Source organism: Periophthalmus magnuspinnatus, chromosome 8 (genome assembly GCF_009829125.3).
Source record: "Periophthalmus magnuspinnatus isolate fPerMag1 chromosome 8, fPerMag1.2.pri, whole genome shotgun sequence".
In the NCBI taxonomy this organism is placed as follows: Eukaryota; Metazoa; Chordata; class Actinopteri; order Gobiiformes; family Gobiidae; genus Periophthalmus; species Periophthalmus magnuspinnatus.
Window position 1 is genome coordinate 16795788 of NC_047133.1, and position 27753 is coordinate 16823540.

Genomic DNA, 27753 nt, shown 5'->3' on the forward strand with positions numbered 1-27753 from the left:
GGTTAACAGTTAATACCCCATAGAACTGTAATCCCCCTCTTTAAGTACAGTACTTTTACTTTTGTACTTTGTCACTGCTCAAAGTCTCCACTGCAGTGAGGACCAGAGGAGCAGAGTTTGATCCTCCTTCATTTAAATAGGGACAGAAAAATGGAAAAAGCTTCTCCTTGAAGCAGCAGTTTGTGAAGGAGTAGAGGAGATCTGCAGAATGTGCATCATAAAAAGAGACCAGACCCTTTCCATAGTCCACAAACACCCCCACCTTCTGAGGAGCTCTCTGAGGGGACAGACAGATCCAAGGGCCAGTACAAGCACTGTACTCATCTTTGTTTCTTAAGACGATGCACCATAGTCCATGTTTGGGTCTTAGAATGACATCTCCCTTCCTATTAATGGACTCTTGGGCCACTCCTAAATCCCAGTTTGTTTTCCCTTTGACCTGAACCTCAAAGTAAAACCTGCCAGAAGAGAAACTTTGTTTTCCTAAAACAGAAACACATTTATTAAACCTCAGAGGAGAGTCTGGGAGCTGTTTTCTCACATCAGTGTCATGAACCTGTTTAAGATCTTCAGACAGAACGAGTCGAGGATGAGCAGTGTCTGGATCCAGATCCACCTCCACTGCACACTGCTGCACTCTCCTCAGCTCAGCTTTGTTAATCTCTGAGGCCAGTTCTTTAAACTGTTTGTTAAACTCCTGAGAGAGACTGTTCTCCAGCTCAGATAGAGCCCGGGTCGCACTGCCCTCACACGTCTCAGGCTCAAAGCTCACACTGCTCCACTCCTTAAGCCCAGCAGGGGGCGTGGGTGCAGGGCAGCGCTGTAGAAAGTCGAGGGGGTCATGAGAGCGTGAGAGACGTTTGGCCTCAGCGCTGCTCTGCTCCAGATCACAGATCTCCTGCTTCAGCCGCTGCACCAGATCCTGGGCTCGTCTGTGGCTCCGGCTCTGCTTCTCCTGGAGCTCCACTAAAAAGAGGTCCATACGACTCTGAACAGACTGCATAAGAGCAGTGAAGGCCTGCAGCCCCACAGCCCTCTCTCTGAGGGCCTCTGTCTCACTCAGCTCCAGGAGGCTCTGAATCTCCTGGATCTTCTGCCTCCTCTGCTCCACCATGTGCTGGCTCTGAGCCTGAGTCTGCAGCAGAGAGGACCTCTTGTGCTCACACGCCTCCTCCAGAGAGAAGAACTCATGGTTCTTGTGCTCTACAATGGAGCATATCACACAAATGCTCTTCTCATCAGTGGCACAGAAGAGCTCCAGGGGGCGCTGGTGTGTGGGACACATCCTGTCTTCCAGGTTTTCCACTGGCTCCATCAGCTGGTGTCTTTTCAGCCTAGACACTGTGAGATGAGGCTGGAGGTGGCTCTCACAGAAGGAGCAAAGACACACCAGGCAGGACTTGAGGGCCTTCAGCTTGGGCTCAGAGCACACATCACACTGCACCTCTTTAAAGTCGGGAATCTCATCCATAGACCTGCTCCTGTTCTTCTCCAGGTTAAACCCTGAGGCCACCTCCTTCAGGAGCGTGTTGACCTTGAGCTGTGGTCTGCTGTGGAACACCTCTTTACATAGAGGACATGTGCACGGTCCATCAGTGTCCCAGACCTGAGAGATGCAGTGTCGGCAGAAGTTGTGTCCACATGGAGTGGTCACTGGCTCAGAGAACACCTCCAGACAGATGGAGCATAGGAACGTCTCCTCAGAGCTCCTTTCACTGGTGGAGGACATGTCTGAAACATAACAATAGTTACTATCAAATTAAAGTCTTTTAAAAGTGAAAACCCTTACTGTGACAGGAAAGAGGTTAAGAGCTTTTATTTCGTAAGGCTGGACTAGAAGAACATGTTCGTGTTGTGACCATAGACGGCAACCTGCGGCTCTTTCAGCCTTATACTGCAGCTCCACATTGCTTGTGAAAAGTATTTAATTGAAGTGTATTTTATTTGTGTTAGTTATGTTTTAAATTGTAGTTTAAATTGGAAGATTACTGTGGTCTTGAAGTATTTAAACAAAATTATATTATATTATACGCCTCACAGACTACAGCTTATAGTCCTGCGCAAAGATACAGCCCCGATTTGCAGACGTGTGTGCAGAGGTTCAGGAGCAGAAGTCTCTGTGGCACTTCACCGGGGACAGGTACCCGTCCATTACACATCTGCTACCGGACAGCACAAAAACAGTAAATAATTTATCAACGACATCATCTTCTCCAACGTAACTTTCACCTGTCCCTCATGACACACTAATAAGCTTGTCCGTAGGTATATATTGAAAATCCTGATAGGAAAGCAGTTGTTGCGCTAAAAGCTTCATTTCAAATTGGTTTCTTGAACATGACAATGAGTTCACTGTATTACAATGGCCCCCACAGTCACCAGATCTCAACCCCATAGAGCATCTTTGGGATGTGGTGGAACGGGAGCTTCGTGCCCCGGATGTGCATCCCACAAATCTCCATCAACTGCAAGATGCTCCTATCAATATGGGCCAACATTTCTAAAGAATGAATCAGCACCTTGTTGAATCAATGCCACGTAGAATTAAGGCAGTTCTGAAGGCGAAAGGGGGTCAAACACCGTATTAGTATGGTGTTCCTAATAATCCTTCAGATGAGTGTATGTCTCACTGGCAGCAGGTGAATCTCACACTCTGAGGACTTCAGGGACCATGCCCAGTGTCAGGACTAAAGATGGGGAATCAGAGTTTAAGTTTTATGCAGCTAAAACCTGGGACAGTCTTCCTGAAGATGTGAGACAGGCCTCTACTTTGACAATGTTTAAATTCAGGCTCAAAACAGGTCTGTTTAGCTGTGCATATGACTGAAAATGTTTTATTCTGCACTTCTGTTTTAATGTAAATTTTATGGTGATTTTTTTGTGATTATTTATGTTTTGATTTGTGTGATTTCAATGTCCTTTTTTATTCTGTAAAGCACTTTGAATTGTGCTATACAAATAAACTTGCCTTGCCTCACAGTGGGAAGATTAGCCACAACTTTCACTCAAGTAAGAGTACTGGTACTTCAATAAAAATATGAGGAGTAGGAGTAAAAGTGCTGCTGGAAAAGTACTCTTAAAAGTACAATTTCTATAAAAAGTTGCTCAAGGAAATGTAACTGAGTGCTCTTGTAGCTGGATGACTGGCATACAGAGCAGTTTTTAAATGTTTAAAATTTTTATCTTACATTTTTTACTTAATTATTTGGGGATTTTGATCAACTAAGTGCAGCTTGTGCAGTTCAAAGGTCAGAGGTTAAGGACTATTGGAATGTGTGATTTGAGCAGCTTGTTTTTCCTGTATCCATGACAACCCTGCATGAAGCTAGCTATGCTAACCAGCTAGCACTGAAATGCTACAGAGTTTTTAGACCAAATATGGCAGAAGATGTTCCAGAGGTAACACTCTGAGGGAGTGTCCTGTCCTGTCTCACCATTGACCGAAACAACAGAGCAGAGAGAGGCTTACTGTTGTGTCTCCAGAGCTCACCTGGCTTCCCCTGGAGGCTGCTGTGATATTGCAGGACACAAAGGACACAGAAAAGGGACACTTTTGTCCTGAGGACATCTCAGACAGCCCTGACCTTGGGTCTGATGACCTTAGCGTTACCTGTTGAGCTGCACTGATGTTCCTGCTCAGTTTAAACTGCCTCTCGGGGACAAACAGTGATACTGATGGATAAATGAAGTGGTATCTGACTGGGTGATATTTTAGATGGCACTGTTCTGATTCAGGACACAGCAGAGGATGTGTACAGCTGAAACATTTGGGGGAATATCAAATCATAATCTTTGTGACAGTGAGATTAGATTTGCTTTTATGTTTTAATAGAAGGATTTTGTTCAGAGTTCACATTTTAAACACGCCCAGGAGCAGAAATGCTTGAGACAAGATAAGATATGAGCTGCTAAAGTAATCCAACAATCTAATTTATTTCCAGAGATCTAAACTACAGGGTTAGTGGCTTTTACACAGAATAAGACCCCATGGAGACACATGGAAGGCATCTGGCACACAGAGACTCACCAGAACATTTTGTAGAGGTCTAAACTACAGGGTTAGCAGCTTTTGTTTTACATAATGAGTCATTACTGTGTAGTTTGCAGATGTTACTTGCTTAAATAACTACTGTGCTAAATGTGACCATTTACATTGTAATTAACAGTAACTCAATAATAATGCATTAATGTTAATCTTATATATAAACAGATTATCTTATGAATAAAATCTGAAAAAGGGAGACTCCTTGAAAAGTGAAAGTAAAACAGTGGTTTGCACTTCCTCGTCTGTTTGAGAAAAACTAATGTTGAATTAAACCAAATAAGTTATTACATAAACAACAGAATGTACAGCAGTACATGTTTTAGCTTTAGTCATATTAAACAACAACATTAATAGTAGAGTAGTGTGCATGAGCCGGGGAGAGGTTTGGTACTAGCAGCAGCAGCAGTAGTAGTAATAGTAGGAGTAGTAGTAGTAGTAGTAGTAGCAGTAGTAGCAGCAGTAGTAGTAGTAGTAGTAGTAGTAAAGGGTGTAGCAACACTGACCTGTGCTGGAGCAGACAGTTGTTAGTTTGAAGCCTCTGAGAAGCCCTTGAGCAAATGCAGAGCGAGTGTTTCCTGGTTTCTTATAAGAGCAGAGGGAGGGGCCTGCCATGCTCTCTGTCCACACACACATGCACAGGTGCTATTTCTTTGATCACTCACTGTTACTAAAGTGTAAGTGTATGATTGAGCTGTTGATTCATAGTATTATTGTTTCCTCACTATGATGTCACTACTGGGGCTAGAGTCAGACAGAGAACAAAAAAGAGAGTCCACACGACCATGTAGAAAAGTGTTTACTTTACTGAAGTGTCTCCACACTTGTCTCTTTGTAATATTGTAAAACTGTAACAAAACACACACAAATGTCATTAACAAACTGTACAGTCAGTGTATGTGTAAGTACATGGAAATAAAACTGTTGTACATAAACTTGTACCTTGTTACATAGATATTAATGCACAATTACCCTGACCTTATTAAATGTACATTTGGATATGTTACACAACACAAAATATATGTTTGTGTCAGAAAAATATAAGTCTGAACACATTACCAAGCTTAAAGTAGGATGGAGGTAACAACAGAAGCTAGCAGTGTATAACATTTGAATTAACCGTTGAAATTTACCATGATGATGATGATGATGATGATGATGATTAAATGTCAGACGGTGATGGCCAACCTACTTTTTCATAGAGGGAACAGTGATGGGTTTAAATTCATCACCTGTTATGAATTCAGTAGCAGGCCGTGCATTTCACCCTTGGGTCCCACTTACACACTACAACATCACCTCAAAACAGGCTAGTCAAGCAACATTTAATTTCAGGACCATTTAAAACCAATAAGCAGCATTGCATTCACAATTAAGAGTAGGAAACTAAGTTCACAGATACTGACAAAAAAATAAAATAAAAATGCGATTTAAAGATGCCAAAGAAAATGCCACCAAAATTACGCTATGTGAGCAAGTCTGTCTAATAAACTGCGCAATGTTGCTGTTTCATATAAGACACCAAACAGACAATAACAAAACTAACTATTATCTGAAAATAAAGTAAACAGATCATTTGCATTTTTTGACAATAGTCTATACAACAGCAAATAACTGAAAATGTGTCCCCGCTGAGATTGAACGAACTTTAGTGCAGTTTTAATTGAGGTGACTTCAATGCGCCACGTTATTAATATTATAAACTCCCTTTTTCATTGTGGAGCTCCATCTCCCTGCATGCCACTGAGCTGCAGGTCCACTCGAGTGCCTCTAAACATTTTTAAACACACCGTAGCTTTAAGTGTCCAGCCATACAACAGTACAATTTGCAGCGTTCCTCAGAAGCTGTGAGCAGCGGGTACTGTTCATAGTTGCTCGTCTGGAAATGACCGATAAACCCTTTTCCTGGAAACAAACTGGAAGCTGGAAACAAACAGGTGAAAAAGACAAAGTTTTAAAATGTGTATTGATTGAAATTGGGTCTTGGAGATTTATCTGCCTCTTGTGTCTTCTATCTTAGGTGTTCCGGCCAAAAGAGTCTCTTCTTCTTTTTGTTGTTTCCCTGCAGTTGGCAACAGTCTTAAAGGAGCATTACCTCCACCTACTTCAGAGAATGGGTCAAACAGTAAGCTCAAAAATAAAACAGTGCACTTAAAATGATAATAAAAATGAAATAAAATAAAAGGTAGAAAATCTATCTTTATCCTGTGAAAAGCACCTGTCCGCTTTAAAAATTGTACAATTTCCCCCACTTGACCTCTAGTACCACAACCCAAGACATTTCTCAAAGTGCATTCCTTCATCCCCGAATCCCTCAGCCTTTTCTTCAACACTGCCCGTTCCACGTTACAGCCCCTACATCATAACAACACATGTTTCACTGTCTTCTGCCCCTCCTGACACGCCTCACACGGACCCGGCCCAATGCTTTCCCTGTCAGACACATTGTACTGATGAGCACACAATGTCCCAGCCACAGTCTTGTTATTACAACCTCATCCCAAAAGAGTCCCTGGGGAGCTGGAGCACCTTAAGGTTCCGGGGCAGTCGGTTGTGTGCTGACGAGGAGGGGTGTCCACATATTTTAGCTTTTTAGGCCTAGTCCGTTTTCTACATGGTACACTGCTAAAATAATAAAAAGCTCTGTTTTGTAATTTAATTTGATTCAATAAATGCTATCACCATTGTTCCCTCAAATTTTTCACGAGTCTGAGCAAACACACAAACTCCCTGAGCGGTCCCATGGACCACTGTGAGCGACATCAGACGTGCACACTGTGGTCATGCTGCATCACATCCATCCAAGTTAAATGGTTTATTAAAAGAATCAAATTTACATTTCTGTTATAAGACTTTTAACTAAGTGCTTTAGCCACTTATACAATGAAAATGACAAAAATCTTGCTCATGACCTGTGTAGTATGTTAATGCTATTGGAAGTATAAATATTTAATTTTAACTATGGCAAAACATGAGCTCCCAACCAAACCAAGCCAAATGTAAACTCCAATGTTGAAATTTAATTTTCCTGTTTGTTTTTCTGTGTAGGCAGCACGGTGGCTGAGTGGCAACACTCATGCCTCACAGCAAGAAGGTTTGGTTCGATCCCCGGGTCACCCAGGCCTTTCTGTGTGGAGTTTTGAATGTTTCTCCCCGTGTCTAGATGGGTTTCCTCCGGGTACTTTTGGTTGATGGTACCCCATCAACCAAAACATGAACGCCCTTCGAGACAACTGTTGTTGTGATTTTGGGCGTTACAAAAATAATGACCAATACACACTGAGAGGAATCTGTATCTGCACACCCAGCTGCTCTATTACGGTACATTTACATAACATATCAAAACACAATATATAATGTGTATTTGTATATAAAATATATTCAAAACAAGTGCTATGGGTCAAAATAAATATATATTAACAAACCACACACTGCAAACAGTGAACAAACACACACACACTTCAAAATGTAAACAAACACACTGGAAACTAAAAATACACTGTACATGTGACAGTGTGACATTCTGTGACAGAGGTTGGAGGATCGAGTTTCCGCTCGGACCAACTTCTGTCATTGTGTCCTTAGGCAAGACACTTCACCCAAGTGGTGTGTGCGTGATGATTGGTGATGGTCGGGGGCCGCAGATTGGCATTAGCTAATGCTAATGATTACACATGATACACATTTGACCCACAATTAAGTCAATAGCAGAATAAACCACGCTTACCGATCAGGAACAGCATCCAGTCCATCAAATCATAAGGTCCTCTGCTCCTGAGTCCACCATGAGATCTTCACTCGATTCCACAAACCGCTCCGGGTCCAAGATGCCTCTAGTTTAACTTGTACAAACATCCACAGTGTCCTCGGACGCGTACTTCCTTTGTTTTATAAGTTTCTTCATGATTAAAAGGGCGGGCCGTCAGAACGTTAAGGGGTTAAACACTTAGCATCATTAGCGAGTCTTCACTCCACAGCCGTGTCTCAATTCGCCAAAGGCACCTTTTGAAGGGTCCCATTGAAGTACTCTTCAAAGTGTAGTTTGAAGGTTCCAGTCGAGAATCTGCCCTCCTCAGTGTAGCCTCCATCTTGCTGAAGTGGGACAGGACTACACCACAGACCGCACTTCCACCACTGTCTTTGAGCGTAGGATACGTACATTACGTACGTTATTTTTAATTATTTATTATTTAATAGAAGAAAAGTCAAGATGTCATCGTCACAGCCGTTTCTAGTCGTTTTAGATTGAATATCAATAGGCAAATATAATGTTAAAGGTGATTTTTTTTTTTTTTTTTTTCAATTGTAACTACTTCATAACTTTAAAGGGTTAACAAAATATATCTTGTGAAAACGTACGGACAGAGACAGAGGTAACAATATCATTTTCACATTCATAGTCTATAAACCAGAGAACACTGATTAGTTGCACATAAAGTGGGATATTGCAGTTTAACAATTCGGTATTTTGGCCAGTGGCTACACCACTTTAATAACAGTAGAGGGTGCTGTTTCCTTTCTATGCCGTGCCAGTTCTTTCCATCTTATTATTGTGAGGGATTTTCTAGCAGTGCAGCGGTACATCAAACTAATATCTTGATTTACTAACACGAAAGTAAATGACACGTGCCACCAAATGGGCGCAGACCTATGGAATGTACCGGAACACATGGAGATTTTGTGCACGTCTCAGGACTCTGTTCTGTCTTTTCCTGAGAGTCCGTTGCTTCATTGTTCACATTAGCTGTGTGGATCATTAAACTCTTATGACTTTATGTTACTCTTGGTCTTTGACGCTTACAATAGAAACGAACATTCTTACATTATTCTTATTGCAGTAATAATTTCTCATGATAATGTCTCTTATTGTCTAGCAATAACTGCACATTCCTTTATTCCATGTAACTCCCCTCATTTTTAATCATCAAACACACGGCCTGTACAGATCTTTATTCAGATTTAACAGTTTCATGTTGCTCTGTTGTAGATGAGGTAAACCAGTACAAACATTTGAATGTGTATTGCGCAGCGGACTCCATTTTCTTCTCTTTTTTGCGTAGTCGCGGTGCATGATGGGATATAGAAGTGCGTGAAGTGTGCACGGATGCACGCTTCGGTTACGTCCGATCTCCATGGAAACGGTGAAAAGGTAAGGGCAGGTTTGTCAGGCGTATTCAGTAAGGTGCGTTGAAATGGGACAGCCCTTGTCACGCCGGAAATTACGTAACTGCCCTTCGACGCACACTTCCAATGGTGATTCTAAGGCCAGTTTTGCAAATTGGGACACGGCCCACATCGGCCACATCGGCTAAAACTCTGGTAGCGGCGCATGAGGATGTTGTTGTTGTTGTGGTTATTTCCGGCAGACTGGGCACAGTTAGTGCATTGCTGCCCTCCACTGGTCAGGAGATTTCATGTGGATTTTACTGCGTGGCGAGTGCTCGCCTAAGGAAAAGAACGTTACAGCTGCTCTTCCCTAAAGTCTATAATACACCCCTGTTTGAATTATAAAATCGGGTCACCAACCGAGCCCTCTCCTTGGGGTAAGCTCCATGTCCTAGTATTGTCCTCAGGGAAAAGTTGTTGAGTCCTATCTTAGATAACCCCCTAAACATGTCACTTCTCTGAGCACCATATACTGGACAGTGCAGCATAACATGCACCAGGGTCTCAGAGACTCCACACCACTCACAACAGCCATTGTCATGTTTCCCAATGAGGAATAGCCCACTAGCCAAACCATAGTGGCCTAATTGGAGGCGTGTTAGTTTAGTGTCATCCTGGCGTGAGAGAGCAGGCCTAGAAGGGTCATTAACTGTTGAAACTATGCTGTGCATCTGTCTCCCCTTTGTTTCATCATCCCACTTTTGTTGCCACTGCTTTTTAATACTGGCCTGTATAATAGATCGACACTGGAGGTGTATTTCTGGCTTCTTTAGACTAGCCTTAGCAAGACTGTCTGCAACATCGTTTCCCTCAAGACCAGCATGAGCCGGGACCCATAAAAACCCCACATCATATCCAGCTAGTTCAAGTTTATACACCATTATTAAAATTTCATTCACCACATCCGGACGTCCCTTACTTCCTTCGCCCCCTTCCAAGGCCATCAACGCTGACAGTGAATCAGTGCATACTACTGACCTCTTAACTCCTGCTTCCTCCAGCCACCACAGTGCCCACAGGATTGCGATCAGTTCAGCAGAAAAAATAGACATATCATCTGGGAGCCGATGACTTTGCTGGATACAGAACTGGGGAACCCAGAAGCCAAACCCCACTTTACTATGTTCGGGGTCTCTAGACCCATCTGTGTATATTTGGGTGACCCCCTCCCACTGGTTCCCAAGATAATCTCTCACATAGGGCGCCAGATTTCCCTTACATCCACTTTTGGCTAGCTTCTTTATTGATAGGTCAATTATAGGTTCATGCCACAGCCACGGTGGAATCACAGGCCACTGCACCGGAGCCACAATTTCACTGCTTTTAACTCCTAGTTCCCTAAAACCTCCCTCTACACGTTGTATAAAGCTATATCTATTAATTCTGCTTGCACTCTGGCTAAACTCCCAGCTTTCTTCCAGCACTCGGGTGGATAGCAGTGATTTTTCAGCCCCTTTTAATTTCACTAAATGATTGAGAGCCAATTTTTTGCGTCGCAGGGTCAAAGGTATTTCACCTGCCTCTGCCAACAGTGCAGAAATTGATGTCGTTCTCATGGCCCCGGTGCACAATCGAAGTGCTCTTGCCTGCACTACATCCAACTTTGCCAATGTCGACTGGGCTACAGACCCATATACTACACATCCATAATCAAACATCCCATAATCAGCATCCCTTCCTGCACCCCAGGTTGTGCCGGTAAGGCACCTCATTATGTTTATCACCTTGCAGCATTTATCCACCATTCTCTGAATATGTTCCCCATATGTCAATTTTTCATCCATCCATACACCAAGAAATTTAAACACTCGCACTCTCTCAACAGGCTCCCCATACAATTTCAAATTATGGCACCCAATATTCTTTTTCCTTCCAAAAATGACAAATTTGGACTTAGCAATTGACAGTCTAAACCCCCATCTATCTGCCCATCCCTGGACTTTATCAAGTGCTGACTGCATCTGACTAAAGAAGAACTTTGTGTTCCTTCCCCTCTTCCAAAGGGCACCGTCATCGGCAAACAGGGACCTCCCAAACCCGCCTCCCAAAGCACTAAACATGTCATTTATCATTATATTAAATAAGATAGGACTGATTACACTACCCTGTGGGGTCCCATTAGCCACACTATAAATTCCAGAAAAACATCCCCCAACTCGGACCTGTATACTCCGTCCACTCAGGAAGCTCTTAATCCAGTTAAACATTCTGCCCCCAATTCCTGCGTCATACAGTTTGGCGCATGAGGATGCCTGTCAATGATGTTGATAAGCTGCGCAAATACATATGTGAATCACATAATTGGCTGGAGTAGCGAGTCACCGGTGACACTCACTGACTCACATTGAAAAATAGCGCAGAATGAATTGTGTGTTTATTTTATTTTCAATTCCGGTTCGATTTTTTTGTGCGCAGCACAGATTTTCTGTGCATGGAGACCGTGTTATTGCACACGCGCGCAGCTTGGAGGGAACAGTGGCTATCACTGTTTTGCTGTGGCTAACTTTTTTAAGATATTGTTAAACTTGTCTGTACTTATTTATTTATTTTTTATTTTATTTATTTAAATTTGAAGGACAATGTGCAGATACATTAAAAAGATGGCTGCACCAGATTTAGCAAAATGCAAATTTCCATCTGTAGTCCTTGGTGTCACAAACATTAGAAAACAATTCACATATAAAAAGTTCAATACAAAAGACAATGTACAAGTGTGCAAAATTTTCAATACATAGTGCAAACTACAAGTTATTAAAGTGCAAGACAAATATCAGAATAAATACAGTGTAGTCGCTGTCAGATGATACCCACGAGGGTAGCATCTGATAGCTCTGTACCTTATTGGTATTATAAATGTAAACAAGACAGTAATATGACACTCATGATCTGGTAATCTAGTGGCCATCAGATGGTACCCACAAGGGTAACATCTGATGGCCGAATACCCGTCTGGTATAGTTAGTGTGGGCAGGACTGATGGTCAAGAAGCCAGTTTTTAACAGCCCATGGAAAGCTGTGATAATCTGCTATGTTCTTAAGATTTTCTGGAAGCCCGTTCCATTCCTTGATGGCTTTAAAAGAGAAGGCAGATTGAGAGAGAACTGACTTTCTTGTAGGAACATTGCAGTCACCTCTAGACATGGACCTTAACACTCTACTTGTTAGTTGAGAGCGAGGCTGTACATAGGTCTTTAGTGGGGGTGGGGCAGCGAGGCATGCAAGGTGGGGCATGCAAGATTTTATGTACCAGGCGAATATCAGAGTACCTGATCAAGTTGTCAAAGCTTAATATTTTAAATTTGTCCAATATGTAGCAATGATGATAACGTCTGGGCTTTTTATCGAGGATTTTCAACGCCTGATTATGCAATGATCTAAGTGGATTTAGTACTGTTATTTTGGTTTGAGACCATGAGGAAATACAATACAAAATGTGAGATATAATCATAGCATTGAGATAAGATTTTGCGGCTTCTAATGATAATGAGCTTCTAATGTGTTGGAAGTTAGCGATGTTGAATTTCAAGACATTACAAACCTTTTTAATATGTTTTTTTAAATTAAGGGTACGTACCTGTGTGAAGTGAGTGTGAAGATAGAAAATATACATGAATACACTTTGAATGTGTCAACAAAAATAGAGTGGGATGAAGTAATACTTGTTCTGCAGGTAAAATACTAGTGTTCTTCCTGTACATGCTTTATAAAGTCACACAAATCTCATAATATTAATATTCACAAAGACTCCAATTACATGTCCAACACACAGCAGTTACAGCACTGGTGATAATAATAATGAAATAACTAAAGCGTAAAGACCCTTAAAGCAGCTCGCTTCTACATTGAGAAAATATGAGGTTTTCATGGTTATTCTTACATTTGTGAATATTTGTGCTTTGCTTCTGTTGCTCCTCAGGCGGTTCCACAGTTTGACTCCACACAGACATAAACACACAGACACACACAGACACTCACACAAAAACACAGAGACACACAGAGACACACATAGGTTGAAGCTTGAAGTTATTTCCCCAGATTTAATACAATATGTAAGGTATGCATCACAATGGACAGAGAGTGCAAAGACAAAACAATGTTGGTATTTGCAGAGCACGCTTCATATCAGGTCAAAGACATGATGTTTATATGTACTGATGTGCTGGTTTTATTCTGTACTAATCAAGTTTCTGCATGTTAAGCCAAATGTTGCTAACCTTTAGTGCACCAACAAGTGTTAAGTGAACCTGGTAAACAACAAACTCGATATCATGTGTGCCATCCCTCGTAGAGTCGTTGTAAACTCATCCACATTTGCATCGTCGGCCAATCTCAGAAAAGTTATTGTGAAGGTCAAGTCAGCTCTCACATACTTAACATTCAGTTTATGATACTTAATAGTAAAGTTAGTCAGAAGTCAGAAGGCTCAGAAGTAAAAGGTATTTAACTCTTATTTCATTGGGTCCGTCCAAGAGATTGAAAACGTTTCTCACATTTGGACTTGGTTAGAAAGGACTTTAAAGAATCAAATCAAGGATATGACTTGCAGCTTGTTTGTGAAAGTCAAGTACAAAAAAAAAACTCTAAATGAAAAGATGTCTCCAAGCTTGATGCTTCATTAATCAAAAAACACTCTGACACTTTGGTCTCATTTAATTACCCTCTCAGTCACCCACGATATCTCTCCTGCAATTTGGAAATGGGAAATGTCATTATTCCAATTCACAAAGCTGGAGATTACAGTACAATGACACAAATAATTATAGGCCCATCAGCATTTTACCTGTAAATTCAAAAATCACTTATGATAATTATTTATGATAAAATTACCACACACATAAGTTCAAACACCAATGGACTGTGCCCTCTACAGTTTGGTTTCAAGAAAAAAAAATAAAAAATTCTACTGAAAGCTCCATTCTGCACCTGATTGAGCAAATAAAATCAAGACTTGATAGAGGAGGAGTGGTTGGGGCTGACTTTTTAGATTTGCCTAAAGCTTCTGATTTAGTTCACCATAATACTTCAATTTTCAAAACGTTCTAAATTTGGTTTCTCTGTAAAAACTCTCTCTGACTCTTCATATTTGTCCAGCATGATGCAGTGTGTTAAAGTCAAACTCGTGCTACTTGTAATGCAAAACAGGAGTGCCCCAGGGGTCTGTATTAGGCCCCTTTGCTATTCAGTCTCTTATACCAATGACTTTATACAGCACTGCAAGGGCGTAGAATTTCAACTTTACGCTGATGACACAGTTTTATACACTCATGCTAAAACTAGTCACCTGGCAGCTGAAAAACTCTCCAAGGCTATTGTGGGAAAAGGGACATTTGCATTTGTAAATGAAAGACGTGGCTGAAGGGCTTGATCAATCCTGTATTTGCCTGAACATTAGCAAAACAAAATCTATGTTCTTTTTCAAAACCTTTATCAACAATTCAACCTCTGACATCGTGTGTATCTGAGCAACTTGACATTTGTACTTATAAAATGAAGGGTAAAGTGTGAATAACAGTTATACTAATGTAATAGATAGATAGATAGATAAATAGATAGATAGATAGATAGATAGATAGATAGATAGATAGATAGATAGATAGATAGATAGATAGATAGATAGATAGATAGATAGATAGATAGATAGATAGATAGATAGATAGATAGATAGATAGATAGATAGATAGATAGATAGATAGATAGATAGATTTTACATTGGTTCTATGAGATGGCATGGAAACATGAAAACTCATTTAACCATCAGTTCTGGCATTTTCAATTAGACATCTGACACACAGGGAGGATGGAAGGGCATCTGACACACAGGGATACAGTGAGATAGAGTTTATTTATTTACATCACTGTAGAGATTCAGATGAACGTTACTAGTACACTGTGAATTCTTATTGTCCTTAAAATAACTCCATAAACCTTAAGGAGACAAACTTGGTATTTTTCAGTCCAATTCAAAATATAGAGTAAAAAGTATACACAGTCAAATATGCATAAATGAAATACGGCTACCTCAAATTATACTTAAAGAGGGGTTATTGTACAAAATCAACTTTTCTTTGCTATCGCCCATGTTATAACATTGTTCCTTCATCAAAACATTCCTGAAGAGGTTGTAGATGTCGTCCATGCATGTTTAAGTAATCTTGCAATCTCTCCCAGGCCCCATTCAAACCCTGCTTACAATTAGCAATAGGAGTTTGAACAAGACTCCACCCACAAGCCACGTCACCCATGACATATGACATTTCTCCATAAATATACAAAAACATGATACTGAAATTGTACACAACAACTTCACGAACCTGATCTGATGTGCAATTGTTTCATTAGTGGAATGCAGCTGATTATGTTGTGACAGTGCTCTGAAGGCGGAGTGATCACTACATTTGAGAGCAGTATCTGTACTTGCTATTTTGTATTATTGTCTAAGACCTGCTGAAAAGATTGAGGGTTTATTTTTAACACGTTCATAATTTGAACAACAACAATATACAAATAAAAACAGTTTTGAGTTAATTCAGCACAAATCTATATCAAAATCAAGATATTTTACATATAAGATGTCAAACTCTGTCCAAAATACTTTCACTTTTTACTCTTTTTTAAGTATGTTTTTAAACAGGTACTTTAATTCTTTTACTTAAGTAACAAAAGTAAGTATTTCTTCCATCAAAGGTTAACAGTTAATACCCCGTAAAAGGGTAAGACCCCTCTTTAAGTACAGTACTTTTACTTTTGTACTTTGTCACTAATCAAAGTCTCCACTGCAGTGAGGACCAGAGGAGCAGAGTTTGACCCCTCAGCGTTATTACAGGGACAGAAAAATGGAAACAGCTTCTCCCTGAAGCAGCAGTCTGTGAAGGAGTAGAGGAGATCTGCAGAATGTGCATCATAAAAGGAGACCAGACCCTTTCCATAGTCCACAAACACCCCCACCTTCTCAGGAGCTCTCTGAGGGGACAGAGGGACAGGAGGAGAAGAGCAAGCTTTGTATTCATCTTTGTTTCTTAAGACAATGCACCACAGTCCATGTTCAGGACATGCAGTGATGTTTCCCTTCCTGTTGATGGACTCTTGGGCCACTCCTAAATCCCAGTTTGTTTTCCCTTTGACCTGAACCTCAAAGTAAAACCCGCCTGAAAAGAAACTCTGTTTTCCTAAAACACAAACATATTGATCAAACCTCTGAGGAGAGTCTGGGAGCTGTTTCCTCACATTTCCACAATGAACCTGTTTGAGATCTTCAGACAGAACGAGTGTAGGTTGAGCCGTGTCTGGATCCAGAGTCACCTCCACTGCACACTGCTGCACTCTCCTCAGCTCGGCTTTTTTAAACTGTTTAAACTCCTGAGAGAGACTGTTCTCCAGCTCAGACAGAGCCCGGGATGCACAGCCTTGACACGTCTCAGGCTCAAAGCTCACGCTGCTCCACTCCTTAAGCCCAGCAGGGGGTGTGAGTGCAGTGCACTCACGTCCCATGTGGAGGGGGTCATGAGAGCGCGAGAGACATTCAGCCTCAGTGCTGCTCTGCTCCAGATCGCAGATTACCTGCTTCAGCCGCTGCACCAGATCCTGGGCTCGTCTGTGGCTCCGGCTCTGCTTCTCCTGGAGCTCGACTAAGAAGAGGTCCATACGCCTCTGAACAGACTGCATGAGAGCAGTGAAGGCCTGCAGCCCTGCAGCCCTCTCTCTGAGGGCCTCTGTCTCACTCAGCTCCAGGAGGATCTGGATCTCCTGGATCTTCTGCCTCCTCTGCTCCACCATGTGCTGGTTCTGAGCCTGAGTCTGCAGCAGAGAGGACCTCCTGTGCTCACACGCCTCCTCCAGAGACAAGAACTCATGGTTCTTATGCTCTAAAATGGAGCATATCACACAAATGCTCTTCTCATCAGTGGCACAGAAGAGCTCCAGGGGGCGCTGGTGTGTGGGACACGTCCTGTCTTCCAGGTTTTCCACTGGCTCCATCAAGTGGTGTCTTTTCAGCCCAGAGACTGTGAGATGACGCTGGATGTGGCTCTCACAGAAGGAGGTCTGACACACCAGGCAGGACTTGATGGCCTTCAGCCTGGGCTCAGAGCACACGTCACACTGCACCTCTTTCAAGACGGGCATCTGATCCATAGATTTTCTTTTGTTCCTCTCCAGGTTAAACCCTGAGGCCACCTCCTTCAGGAGCATACTGACACTGAGCTGCGGTCTGCTGTGGAACACCTCTTTACACAGAGGACATGTCAGCCCATCAGTGTCTGAGGCCTGAGAGATGCAGCGTCGGCAGAAGTTGTGTCCACATGGAGTGGTCACTGGCTCAGAGAACACCTCCAGACAGATGGCGCATAGGAACGTCTCCTCAGAGCTCCTTTCACTGGTGGAGGACATGTCTGAAACATAACAATAGTTACTATCAAACTAAAGTATATGTAGTAGTAAAGGGGCGGGCAACACTGACCTGTGCTGGAGCAGACTGTTGAGGGTTAGAAGCTGTTGAGGTGAACTTGAGCAAATGCAAAGCAAGTGTTTCCTGGTTCTATCTGATTTCCTTGAAACAGCAGAGGGAGGGGCTGACATCCTACTATAATCTTGTGTGTCAGATGCCCTCCCATCCTCCTGATGTATATTGCTGTAGTTGACCTGAACTGAACGCTGTCAATCAAACCTGTTGCTAACGCTAGTGACCTCACTTCAGGGGAAAATAATGTGCCTGATTTGTTTCTTATTAATGTTCATATCTTGAGTTACAGGCACAATAACGAAATAAAAACACCAGAATCATGTAGAGCGGGTTAATACGAACATTTTGCAGGAGGACAGGAGGGCATCTGAACACACAAGGGACAAAAAAGATGAGAGGGCATCTGGCACACAGGGACACAGTGAGACAGAGTTGCCATATAAGTGTTTATTTACATCACTGTAGAGATTCAGATGAACATTACTAGTACACTGTGAATTTTTATTGTCCTTAAAACAACTCAGGTCAATAAACAAACGTGGTACTTTTCAGTCCAGTGTAAAATATAGAGTAAAAACTATACACAGTAAAATGTACATAAATAAAGTACAGATACCTCAGAATTATACTTAAAGAGGGGTCATTATGCAAAATCAACTTTTTAAACTTTCTCCCATGTTATAATGTTGTTCCTTCATCAGAAACAGGACTGAAGAGGTTGTAGATGTTGTCCGTGCATGTTTGAGTAATCTAGTGATCTCTCAGAGGCCTTATTCAAACCCTGCTTACAGTTAGGGGAACCACACGAGAGAGCACTTGAGCTCTTTTTTTATGGGCGCCTTGTTTAAAATACAATACCAGCATAAACACGAGCAAAGCAATCCAACAAGTCTAAATAAAACATTACAAACAGGTGCAGGTGTGCGTATAAAAGTTTGTTACCAGATTATTTGCAATTGTGTCACTAAAATGAGCTTTTCTTTGGAGTCCCATTTTGGTGAAGCCACAGTTTTGGTCATGCGATCTGTTATTAAAAACATGATACAAAATTGTACACAACAACATCACAATCCTGATCTGATGTGCAGTTGCTTCATTAGTGGGATGCACAGTGATTGCGTTGTGATAGATCTGTGAAGGGGGAGTGACTTAGTGTGGGGAGCAAAGATACCTTCTCTCACAACATTTGAGAAAAGTATCTGCACTTTCTACTCCACTACATTTGTGAACTGGATTGAAAAAAAAAAAAAAAGTATTATTGTCTAAGACCTGCTGAAAAGGCTGAGGCTTTATTTTTAACACATTCATAATTTGAACAAACAAAAATATATAAATAAAAACAGTTAATTCAGTAATTCAGCACAAATCTTTATTAAAATGACTACATTTGAAGCTTTATTATATCTCAAACTCTGTACAAAATACTTTTACTTTTTACTCTAAGTACATTTTTAAACAGATACTTAAATACTTTTGCTTAAGTAACAAAAATGAGTACTTCTTCCACCACTGGTTAACAGTATATACCCCATAAAAGTGTAATCCCCCTCTTTAAGTACAGTACTTTTACTTTTGTACTTTGTCACTGCTCAAAGTCTCCACTGCAGTGAGGACCAGAGGAGCAGAGTTTGATCCTCCTTCATTTAAACTGGGACTGAAAAATGGAAACAGCTTCTCCCTGAAGCAACAGTCTGTGAAGGAGTAGAGGAGATCTCCAGAATGTGCATCATAAAAGGAGACCAGACCCTTTCCATAGTCCACAAACACCCCCACCTTCTCAGGAGCTCTCTGAGGGGACAGAGGGACAGGAGGAGAAGAGCAAGCTTTGTATTCATCTTTGTTTCTTAAGACAATGCACCACAGCCCATGTTCAGGACATGCAGTGATGTTTCCCTTCCTGTTGATGGACTCTTGGGCCACTCCTAAATCCCAGTTTGTTTTCCCTTTGACCTGAACCTCAAAGTAAAACCTGCCTGAAGAGAAACTTTGTTTTCCTAAAAGAGAAGGACATTGATCAAACCTCAGAGGAGAGTCTGGGAGCTGTTTCCTCACATCAGTGTGATGAACCTGTTTGAGATCTTCAGACAGAACGAGTTCAGGATGAGCTGTGTCTGGACCCAAAGTGACCTCCACTGCACACTGCTGCACTCTCCTCAGCTCAGTTTTGTTAAACTCTGAGGCCAGTTCTTTAAACTGTTTGTTAAACTCCTGAGAGAGACTGTTCTCCAGCTCAGACAGAGCCCGGGTCACACTGCCCTCACACGTCTCAGGCTCAAAGCTCACACTGCTCCACTCCTTAAGCCCAGCAGGGGGCGTGGGTGCAGGGCAGTGGTGTAGAAAGTGGAGGGGGTCATGAGAGCGTGAGAGACGTTCGGCCTCAGTGCTGCTCTGCTCCAGATCACAGATCTCCTGCTTCAGCCGCTGCACCAGATCCTGGGCTCGTCTGTGGCTCCGGCTCTGCTTCTCCTGGAGCTCCACTAAGAAGAGGTCCATACGACTCTGAACAGACTGCATAAGAGCAGTGAAGGCCTGCAGCCCCACAGCCCTCTCTCTGAGGGTCTCTGTCTCACTCAGCTCCAGGAGGATCTGGATCTCCTGGATCTTCTGCCTCCTCTGCTCCACCATGTGCTGACTCTGAGCCTGAGTCTGCAGCAGAGAGGACCTCCTGCGCTCACACGCCTCCTCCAGAGACAAGAACTCATGGTTCTTGTGCTCTAGGACACACACAGTACAGACGCAGCTTCGGTCAGTGGCACAGAAGAGCTCCAGGGGGCGCTGGTGTGTGGGACACATCCTGTCTTCCAGGTTTTCCACTGGCTCCATCAGCTGGTGTCTTTTCAGCCCAGAGACTGCGAGATGAGGCTGGAGGTGGCTCTCACAGAAGGAGGACAGACACACCAGGCAGGACTTGAGGGCCTTCAGCTTGGGCTCAGAGCACATGTCACACTGCACCTCTCCAGGTTTGGACACTTGTGACTTCAACTTTTCAGCCTCTAGTTTAAACTGAGAAACCATCTCCAGGAGCAGAGTATTCACACTGAGCTCAGGTCTTGTGCTGTAGCTCCTGTTACACAGAGGACATGTCAGCCCATCAGTGTCCCAGGTCTGAGAGATGCAGCGTCGGCAGAAGTTGTGTCCACATGGAGTGGACACTGGCTCAGAGAACACCTCCAGACAGATGGAGCATTGGAACGTCTCCTCGGAGCTCCTTTCACTGATGGAGGACATGTCTGAAACATAACAACAATAGTTACTATCAAACTAAAGTCTAAGACTAAATTTTAAGAGCTTTTATTTTGTAAGGCTTCAGGAGGATGTGGTGAGGAAGACTGGACTAGAAGAATATGTGGGGGTTGTGACTGTAGATTGTTTGGTAGTGATAAAATATTGACCAGGGTTTTAGGAAAATGCTGGGTACTCAATGTTACCATGACGACAATAAAAACAATATTTCTTTTAGACAGTAGTAGGAGTAGAATGTCATTTGAGCTCAAAAACATGGTAGTGTCCAAAATATCACACTGTTGTAACTATTCTAACTAGAAGTATTCAGAAAAGGTCACTTTTTATCCTGTCCATGTGTTTGTTCAGTGGCTTTAAATTAGTTCAGAGATGAGTAGAGTAGCCAAATATTGTACTCAAGAGTAACTTCAAAAGTCCCTTCAAAATAATAAAAGAGAAGTAGTACTCAAGTAATGTTACTTCAAAATAATATTAGACCTATTCAAGTATAAGTATGAAGTACTGGTCCAGGAAATTACTCAAGTAAGAGTAAAAAAAGTATTTGTAATTGTGACTAATTGTGAAATAAAGTAAGACTAAAGTAAGAGTAACTTCAAAACTGTCAGGGCATAACATCTGATTCACGATTTGAAGCTGATGTAATTTGTTCAGTGATTTTATTAAGCTTTCAGTTAGAAATACAATTTCAGACACATTACAATATATTTTTTACACCCAAACCCAAGAACAAATTCACCTTGTTGCACCATAAAAATATATACAAATATGATTACCCACAAAGTAATATCACTGCTACTCCTGTTAGATAAGTGAGGGATCAAGATCTCTGATCTTATTCAAAACAGGTTGCCAAGAGCTGAAAAACTTACTAGTATAGCCTCTTATAGAAAATCAAATTTCCTCTAATGTTAGATGATGTATAAAGTCATCCACAATCTAAAGGTTGGGGGTTGTTTATCTTTCCACTTGAGCAGTATTAATCTTTGAGCCAGGAGTGTGGCAAAAGCAATTATATTTTTATTATATTTATGAAGGTGCACAGATTTCAGTGATATACCAAATATTGCGGTTATGGCTTCAGGTTCAACATAGGGCCCTAATGCTTCAGAAAGAAATAAAAAAATGGACTGCCAAACGTTTTTTGGCTTTGAACAAAACTAGAATATATATACGTGTCCCTAGTTCAGTTTCACAACAATCACAATTAACATCAAGTTCCGGTTTAATCTTAGCTAGCTTTACTTTGGACCAATGTAGTCCATGGATGACTTTAAATTGTATTAAACTCTTTGTCTTAAGCAGATTGAGGACGCGTGAATATTATCTGAAACAGATTGCCATACATCTTCAGAGGATTTTGTATCCAGTTCCTCTTCCTAATTCATTTTAAAGAGGTTAAATGAGGTAGACACAAAGCTGTGAAGTTGAAGATACTTGAAGAAATAAGAGTCAGGGATATGTACTTCATCAAATGAGAAAAAAAGACCTTCAATAAACAGGTCCTTCAGTGTCCTTGACCATTTGTAGCCCAAAGTGTAAAAGAGTCATTAATGACTGAGGGAGTAAATGTGGTTTTACACAGTTAAGGCAAATATTGACATAATTTTAAGACCAAGATTTTAAATGAATGTTTAACCACTGAGTTTAAGGAAAATGTATCTAATGATTGAGATAAAGAAAACTCTGAACAAAGCAGAGACTGCAAAGAGAGAGACTGACACACATTCTCAAGGTGCAACCATGTAGAAACCCTTTATGTACAGACTCTGACCATTGCAACATTGCACAAATATTGGCAGCCCAGTGATAATATTGGAAATTAGTCCTCCATGATCTCTATGGTATTATAAAATATTTTTTGCAGATGTGTGCATTTTCCCCATTCCATATAAATGATGATACCAGTTTATCTAAGTAAAAAAAAACAACAACAATTTCGTCAAAAAGATAGGAACCAATTGAAAAAGATATAGAAATTTGGGTAAAATATTAATTTTATTAATGTTTATTCTGCCCCCCAGGTATAATGGTAATAGATGCCAATGTTCAAAGTCAAGTTTTATTTAGTGTAATAATGGAACAAAATTTGTTTTATACAGGTGTTTATGATTATTAGTAACCCATACTCCTAGGTACTCACATTTTTCTTACTTAATGTGGTGCTATTGAATTTATAGGCATCAGTACACTCTTTTGCATCTTCACTTTGTAACCTGAGATTTTCTCATTCAGTAGAGTAAGCAAATGAGCAGACTTTGCAGTGGCTCTGAAACATATAAAAGGGTGTCGTCTGAATAAAAAGCCACTTTTTGTTCAGAATCCCCCCTCTGGATACCTTCAATAGAAATATCACTACGTATTGCAATTACCAAACGTTCACTGACCAAAGAACATAACAAGGGAGATGGGGCAGCCTTGCCTTGTTCCGTGTTCTAGGTTAAAAAAGGATGACAGATTATCATTTGTGTGGACAGCTACAACAGGGGAGGAATACAAAGTGTGTATGAAATAAACTTTAAACCAAAGCCACATTTTGTATACAAAAAACGATCCCAATTCACCGGTTAAAAATGCTTTATCAGCATCGTGATAAAACTATTTCTGATGTGTCAGGTGAAGTGGGATGCTGAAGAATGTTTAGGAGTCTACGGATGTCATGGAATGAGTAGCGATTCTTAATAAACCTTGTTTGATTATCAGCAATAACGGAAGGTAAAATGGTTTCCAACATGTCAGGCAAAAATGTTACTATCTACATAGTCGGTACGAGCCATATTCCAATTTATTTTTATGTTTTTTGTGAATCAAAGATATAACAGCCTGTCTCATAGTTTCTGGGAGCAAGCAAGAAATTGACGACTCTACATAAACTAAAAGCAGGATAGGGGCTAGGTCATTAGAAAATGTTTTGAAAAATACACTTGGACAGCTCTCTGGTCGTGGTAATTTCCCAATTTGCATCGATGTAACTGCCTTAAAAATATTTTTTTTGAGAAGGGTCTTTCATATTCTTGAGTTGATTCCTCAGCAGTAGTGGGCAGACTAAGCTTACTAAAAAAGTTGTCAGAAACTAGCTAATTCCCATTGGACTAGGAAGTATACAGTTACATGTAATACTCACTGAACGTACTGTTAATCTCCAAAGTATCTCTCGTGTAATCCTTCAGTCATCCAGGTCTGATTCAAAGCAAAACACGAAATTAAATCTGTCAACTGGACAAACCATTGTAGGAGTGAAGACATTTGGCCGCTTCTCCAGTTGTGGTCAGATTACTGCTGGACACTGCTAACTACACTGAAATTGTAAACAGCTATTGTCTCCAGTTTCAGCCTTAACAACCCTATTCAACCTGTAATGACCACCTATTGTTCTCTTTATTTCATGTTTGTTTTGGGTCAGAGGATAGAGTTGTAGATCTGTGAGAGATATGTATCAGGCCTCCATTCCTGCTGAAGGAAGGATTGTCTTTCCTAACAAAAATAGCTTCTTTAACTCCCCTCTCAAACCATTTATTTTCTTTGCCTAAGATCTGAACTTCACTATCTTCAAAGGAGTGGTTAGTGTCTTTGAGATGGAGATGCACAGCAGACTGGGGTCCAGAGGAACTCTCACAGCGGTCTTGGTAGATCCTCTTATGAAGTAGCTGTTTAGTTTCTCCAATGTAACGCTCACTGCACTTTCATTGCACTAAATGGAGTAGACTATATTACTTTGTTTATCACTCAGGGTTTTGTCTTTTGGGTAAACCAGTTTCTGTCTTAAAGTGTTTGTGGGTTTGAAATAGACTGGAATGTCGTACTGTCTGAAAATTCTCTGAAGTTTTTCAGCCACACCCGCTCTGTAAGGAATAGTTACACCTTTCCTTCTAGGTTCAGATTCCTTGTTGTCCTGTTTTTTGGCTCTCTTAGATCAACTGAAGGCCCATTTTGGATATCCACAAGCAGAGAGGGCTTTCTCCACATGTTGCTCCTCCTTCACTTTTGACTCTGTGTTTGTAGGCACCACTTGAGCTCTGTGTTGTAGAGTATGGATACCTCAGAGTTTGTGCTGTAGTGGATGGTGTGAATCAAACAGCAGGTAATGGTCAGTGTGTGTGGGTTTCCTGAAGACTTCTACTTGGAGACACTGGTCCTCTCCTATTGTTCCTGCACAATCTAAGAAGGTACCCTTTACTGTACATATTATTGCTGTGGATCCTAACATCAAGTTAACACGGGAAGAGGCCAAGGAGAACAAACTGGCCTTCTAAAGAACTGGTACTTCAATAACAATATGACTCAAGCAGGAGTAAAGTGCTGCTGGAAAGGTACAATGTCTATAAAAAGTTAAACAAGTAAATGTAACTGAGTACTACCCACCTCTGGCTTTCATACTTATAAAAGTCTGTGGCTGCTATGGTTGTGGTCATCTGCTCTTGTGGCTAACTGAGCAGTGTTTAAACGTTTTACATTTTTATTTTAAATTTTTAACACCAGTGAACTATAGATTTTACTTGTGTAGTGTTCAACATGTTATCAGTGACATCCACCCGCAGCCCCCTGTCCACTGCCTTATCTGTAAATATTCACTCATTTTAGTGTGACTCTGCAAAAAACTCAGGGGAGACGCCTCGGAAACAACAACAACACTAATAGTAGAGTAGTGTGCATGAACTAAGGACAGGTTTGGCACTAGCAGCAGTAGTGCTAGTAGCAGTAGCAGTAGTAGTAGTAGTAGTAGTAGTAGTAGTAGTAGTAGTAGTAGTAGTAGTAGTAGTAGTAGTAGTAGTAGTAGTAGTAGTAGTAGTAGTAGTAGTAAAAGGTGTAGCAACACTGACCTGTGCTGGAGAAGACTTTTGAGGGTTTGAAGCCGCTGAGGTGCCCTTGAGCAAATGCAGAGCGAGTACATACTGTTTTAGTCTGATTTTCTTATAATAGCAGAGGGAGGGGCCTGCAGTGTCCTGCCCTGTTATTCCTCTCTATCTCTGTGTATCAGATGCCCTCCCATCCTCCTGCAGTATATCCCTGTTAGATGCCCTCCCATTTCCCATCTGTCCACACACATGTACAGGTGAAGTGTCTCTGTCCACACTCATGTACAGGTGAAGTGTCCCTGTCCACACACATGTACAGGTGAAGTGTCTCTGTCCACACTCATGTACAGGTGAAGTGTCCCTGTCCACACTCATGTACAGGTGAAGTGTCTCTGTCCACACACATGTACAGGTGAAGTGTCTCTGTCCACACACATGTACAGGTGAAGTGTCTCTGTCCACACACATGTGCAGGTGGTGGTGGTGCTTTGAGGATTACTTTTTATTATTTTTTTTAAATTCAGGTTGTGAAAAATAGAGAATAATCTCCAAAAAATCATCCATTTGTGAAAGCTGGATGTCCTGTCAGAACATGGGCAGATTGAATTACACAAATGCATTGTGGTCTGTGGTCAGGTCAGAGGTCAGAGGTCAGGTGCACTAACCCTCTGTTACACTGTGCTCTATGGGAGAATTCTTTCCGGACCCAAACTCCTGGGAGCTGCAGTACTTGGAGTGGCCACTAGTCGATCTCACTCCGGAACAGAGGGGACAGTCTTAGGTCTTCTATAGATCAGTGTTGTAGAGTTTAATCAGTCTGATCTTTCATGTTATTTAAAAATGTGCACATAATAAACTCTAGACAAGGACAGAACCAAGTCTATATTAGGACCAGGACCAAAACAGAACTACACCAGGACCAAAATAAGACTAGACCAGCACCAAACCAAGTCTACATTAGGTCTAAACTGGGCTCAAACTAGAACTAAACCAGGACTGAACCAGGACTGAACCAGGACCAGACATAAAACATACATAAAAGTAGGTATGAAACGTGATCAAAAATAACATACAGTGAGACAGAGTTGCCATATAAGTTTTTATTTACATCACTGTAGAGATTCAGATGAACATTACCAGTAAACTGTGAATTCTTATTGTCCTTAAAATAACTAAGATTCCAAACTATAAGGAGATAAACGTAGGTCAGTCCAATTCAAAATATAGAGTGAAAAGTATACACAGTAAAGCCTGTACAAGACTCTGCCTACAAGCCTACGTTAACCATGCTCCCACACGACAATTCTCCATAAATATACAAAAACATGATACAAAACTGTATACAACAACTTGCGTAAACTGATGTAGGGGGAGTGACTTAACATGGGGAGCAAAGGTACCTTCTCTCACTACATTTCAGAGAAGTATCTGTACTTTCTACTCCACTACATTTTTGAACTGGACTGAAAAGTACAATAATTTTTTATTATTGTCTGAGACCTGCTGAAAAAGCTGAGGGTTTATTTTGAACACATTCCTAATGTAAACAAACACAAATATAGAAATAAAAACAGCTTCATTAGATCTCAAACTCTGCACAAAATACTTTTACATTTACTCACATGTCACACTGCACCTCTTTAAAGTCGGGCATCTCATCTGTAGACCTGCTCCTGTTCTTCTCCAGGTTAAACCCTGAGGCCACCTCCTTCAGGAGTGTGTTGACCTTGAGCTGTGGTCTGCTGTGGAACACCTTTTTACACAGAGGACATGTGCACGGTCCATCAGTGTCCCAGACCTGAGAGATGCAGCGTCGGCAGAAGTTGTGTCCACATGAAGTGGTCACTGGCTCAGAGAACACCTCCAGACAGATGGAGCATAGGAACGTCTCCTCAGAGCTCCTTTCACTGGTGAAGGACATGTCTGACACATAACAACAATAGTTACTATCAAACTAAAGTCTTTTAAAAGTGAAAACCCTTATTGTGACAGGAAAGAGGTTGAGAGCTTTTATTTTGTAAGGTTTCAGGAGGATGTGGTGAGGCAGAATA

The 27753-nt window shown here is 41.3% G+C and overlaps 3 protein-coding genes across 7 annotated transcripts; all 3 read right to left on the reverse strand.

Moving 5' to 3' along the window:
- On the reverse strand, positions 1-25769 carry LOC117374473 (E3 ubiquitin-protein ligase TRIM39-like). 3 transcript variants are annotated; one of them, XM_055223628.1, is made up of 2 exons: positions 25727-25769; positions 1-1731 (listed from the first exon to the last, which is right to left on the reverse strand). In XM_055223628.1, the coding sequence occupies exon 2, from the start codon at positions 1727-1729 to the stop codon at positions 56-58; it is 1674 nt and encodes a 557-aa protein (XP_055079603.1). In that variant the 5' UTR covers positions 1730-1731; positions 25727-25769; the 3' UTR covers positions 1-55. The 3 variants fall into 3 exon arrangements, with proteins under 3 accessions (XP_055079603.1, XP_055079604.1, XP_033826494.2); XM_055223629.1 differs by lacking the exon at positions 25727-25769 and adding an exon at positions 17664-17685; XM_033970603.2 differs by lacking the exon at positions 25727-25769 and adding an exon at positions 4549-4620.
- Positions 15947-17700, reverse strand: LOC117374472 (E3 ubiquitin-protein ligase TRIM39-like). The gene is made up of 2 exons (XM_033970602.2): positions 17664-17700; positions 15947-17595 (listed from the first exon to the last, which is right to left on the reverse strand). The coding sequence occupies exon 2, from the start codon at positions 17591-17593 to the stop codon at positions 15947-15949; it is 1647 nt and encodes a 548-aa protein (XP_033826493.1). The 5' UTR covers positions 17594-17595; positions 17664-17700.
- On the reverse strand, positions 18101-27623 carry LOC117374471 (E3 ubiquitin-protein ligase TRIM39-like). Of its 3 annotated transcripts, none has more exons than XM_055223630.1 (2): positions 25727-25804; positions 18101-20896 (listed from the first exon to the last, which is right to left on the reverse strand). In XM_055223630.1, exon 2 carries the CDS (start codon positions 20892-20894, stop codon positions 19233-19235), a length of 1662 nt encoding a protein of 553 aa, XP_055079605.1. In that variant the 5' UTR covers positions 20895-20896; positions 25727-25804; the 3' UTR covers positions 18101-19232. The 3 variants fall into 3 exon arrangements, with proteins under 3 accessions (XP_055079605.1, XP_055079606.1, XP_033826490.1); XM_055223631.1 differs by lacking the exon at positions 25727-25804 and adding an exon at positions 27368-27623 and having other exon boundaries at positions 19176-20626; XM_033970599.2 differs by lacking the exon at positions 25727-25804 and adding an exon at positions 27339-27623 and having other exon boundaries at positions 19176-20618.
- Between the last annotated feature and the right edge of the window lie 130 nt (positions 27624-27753).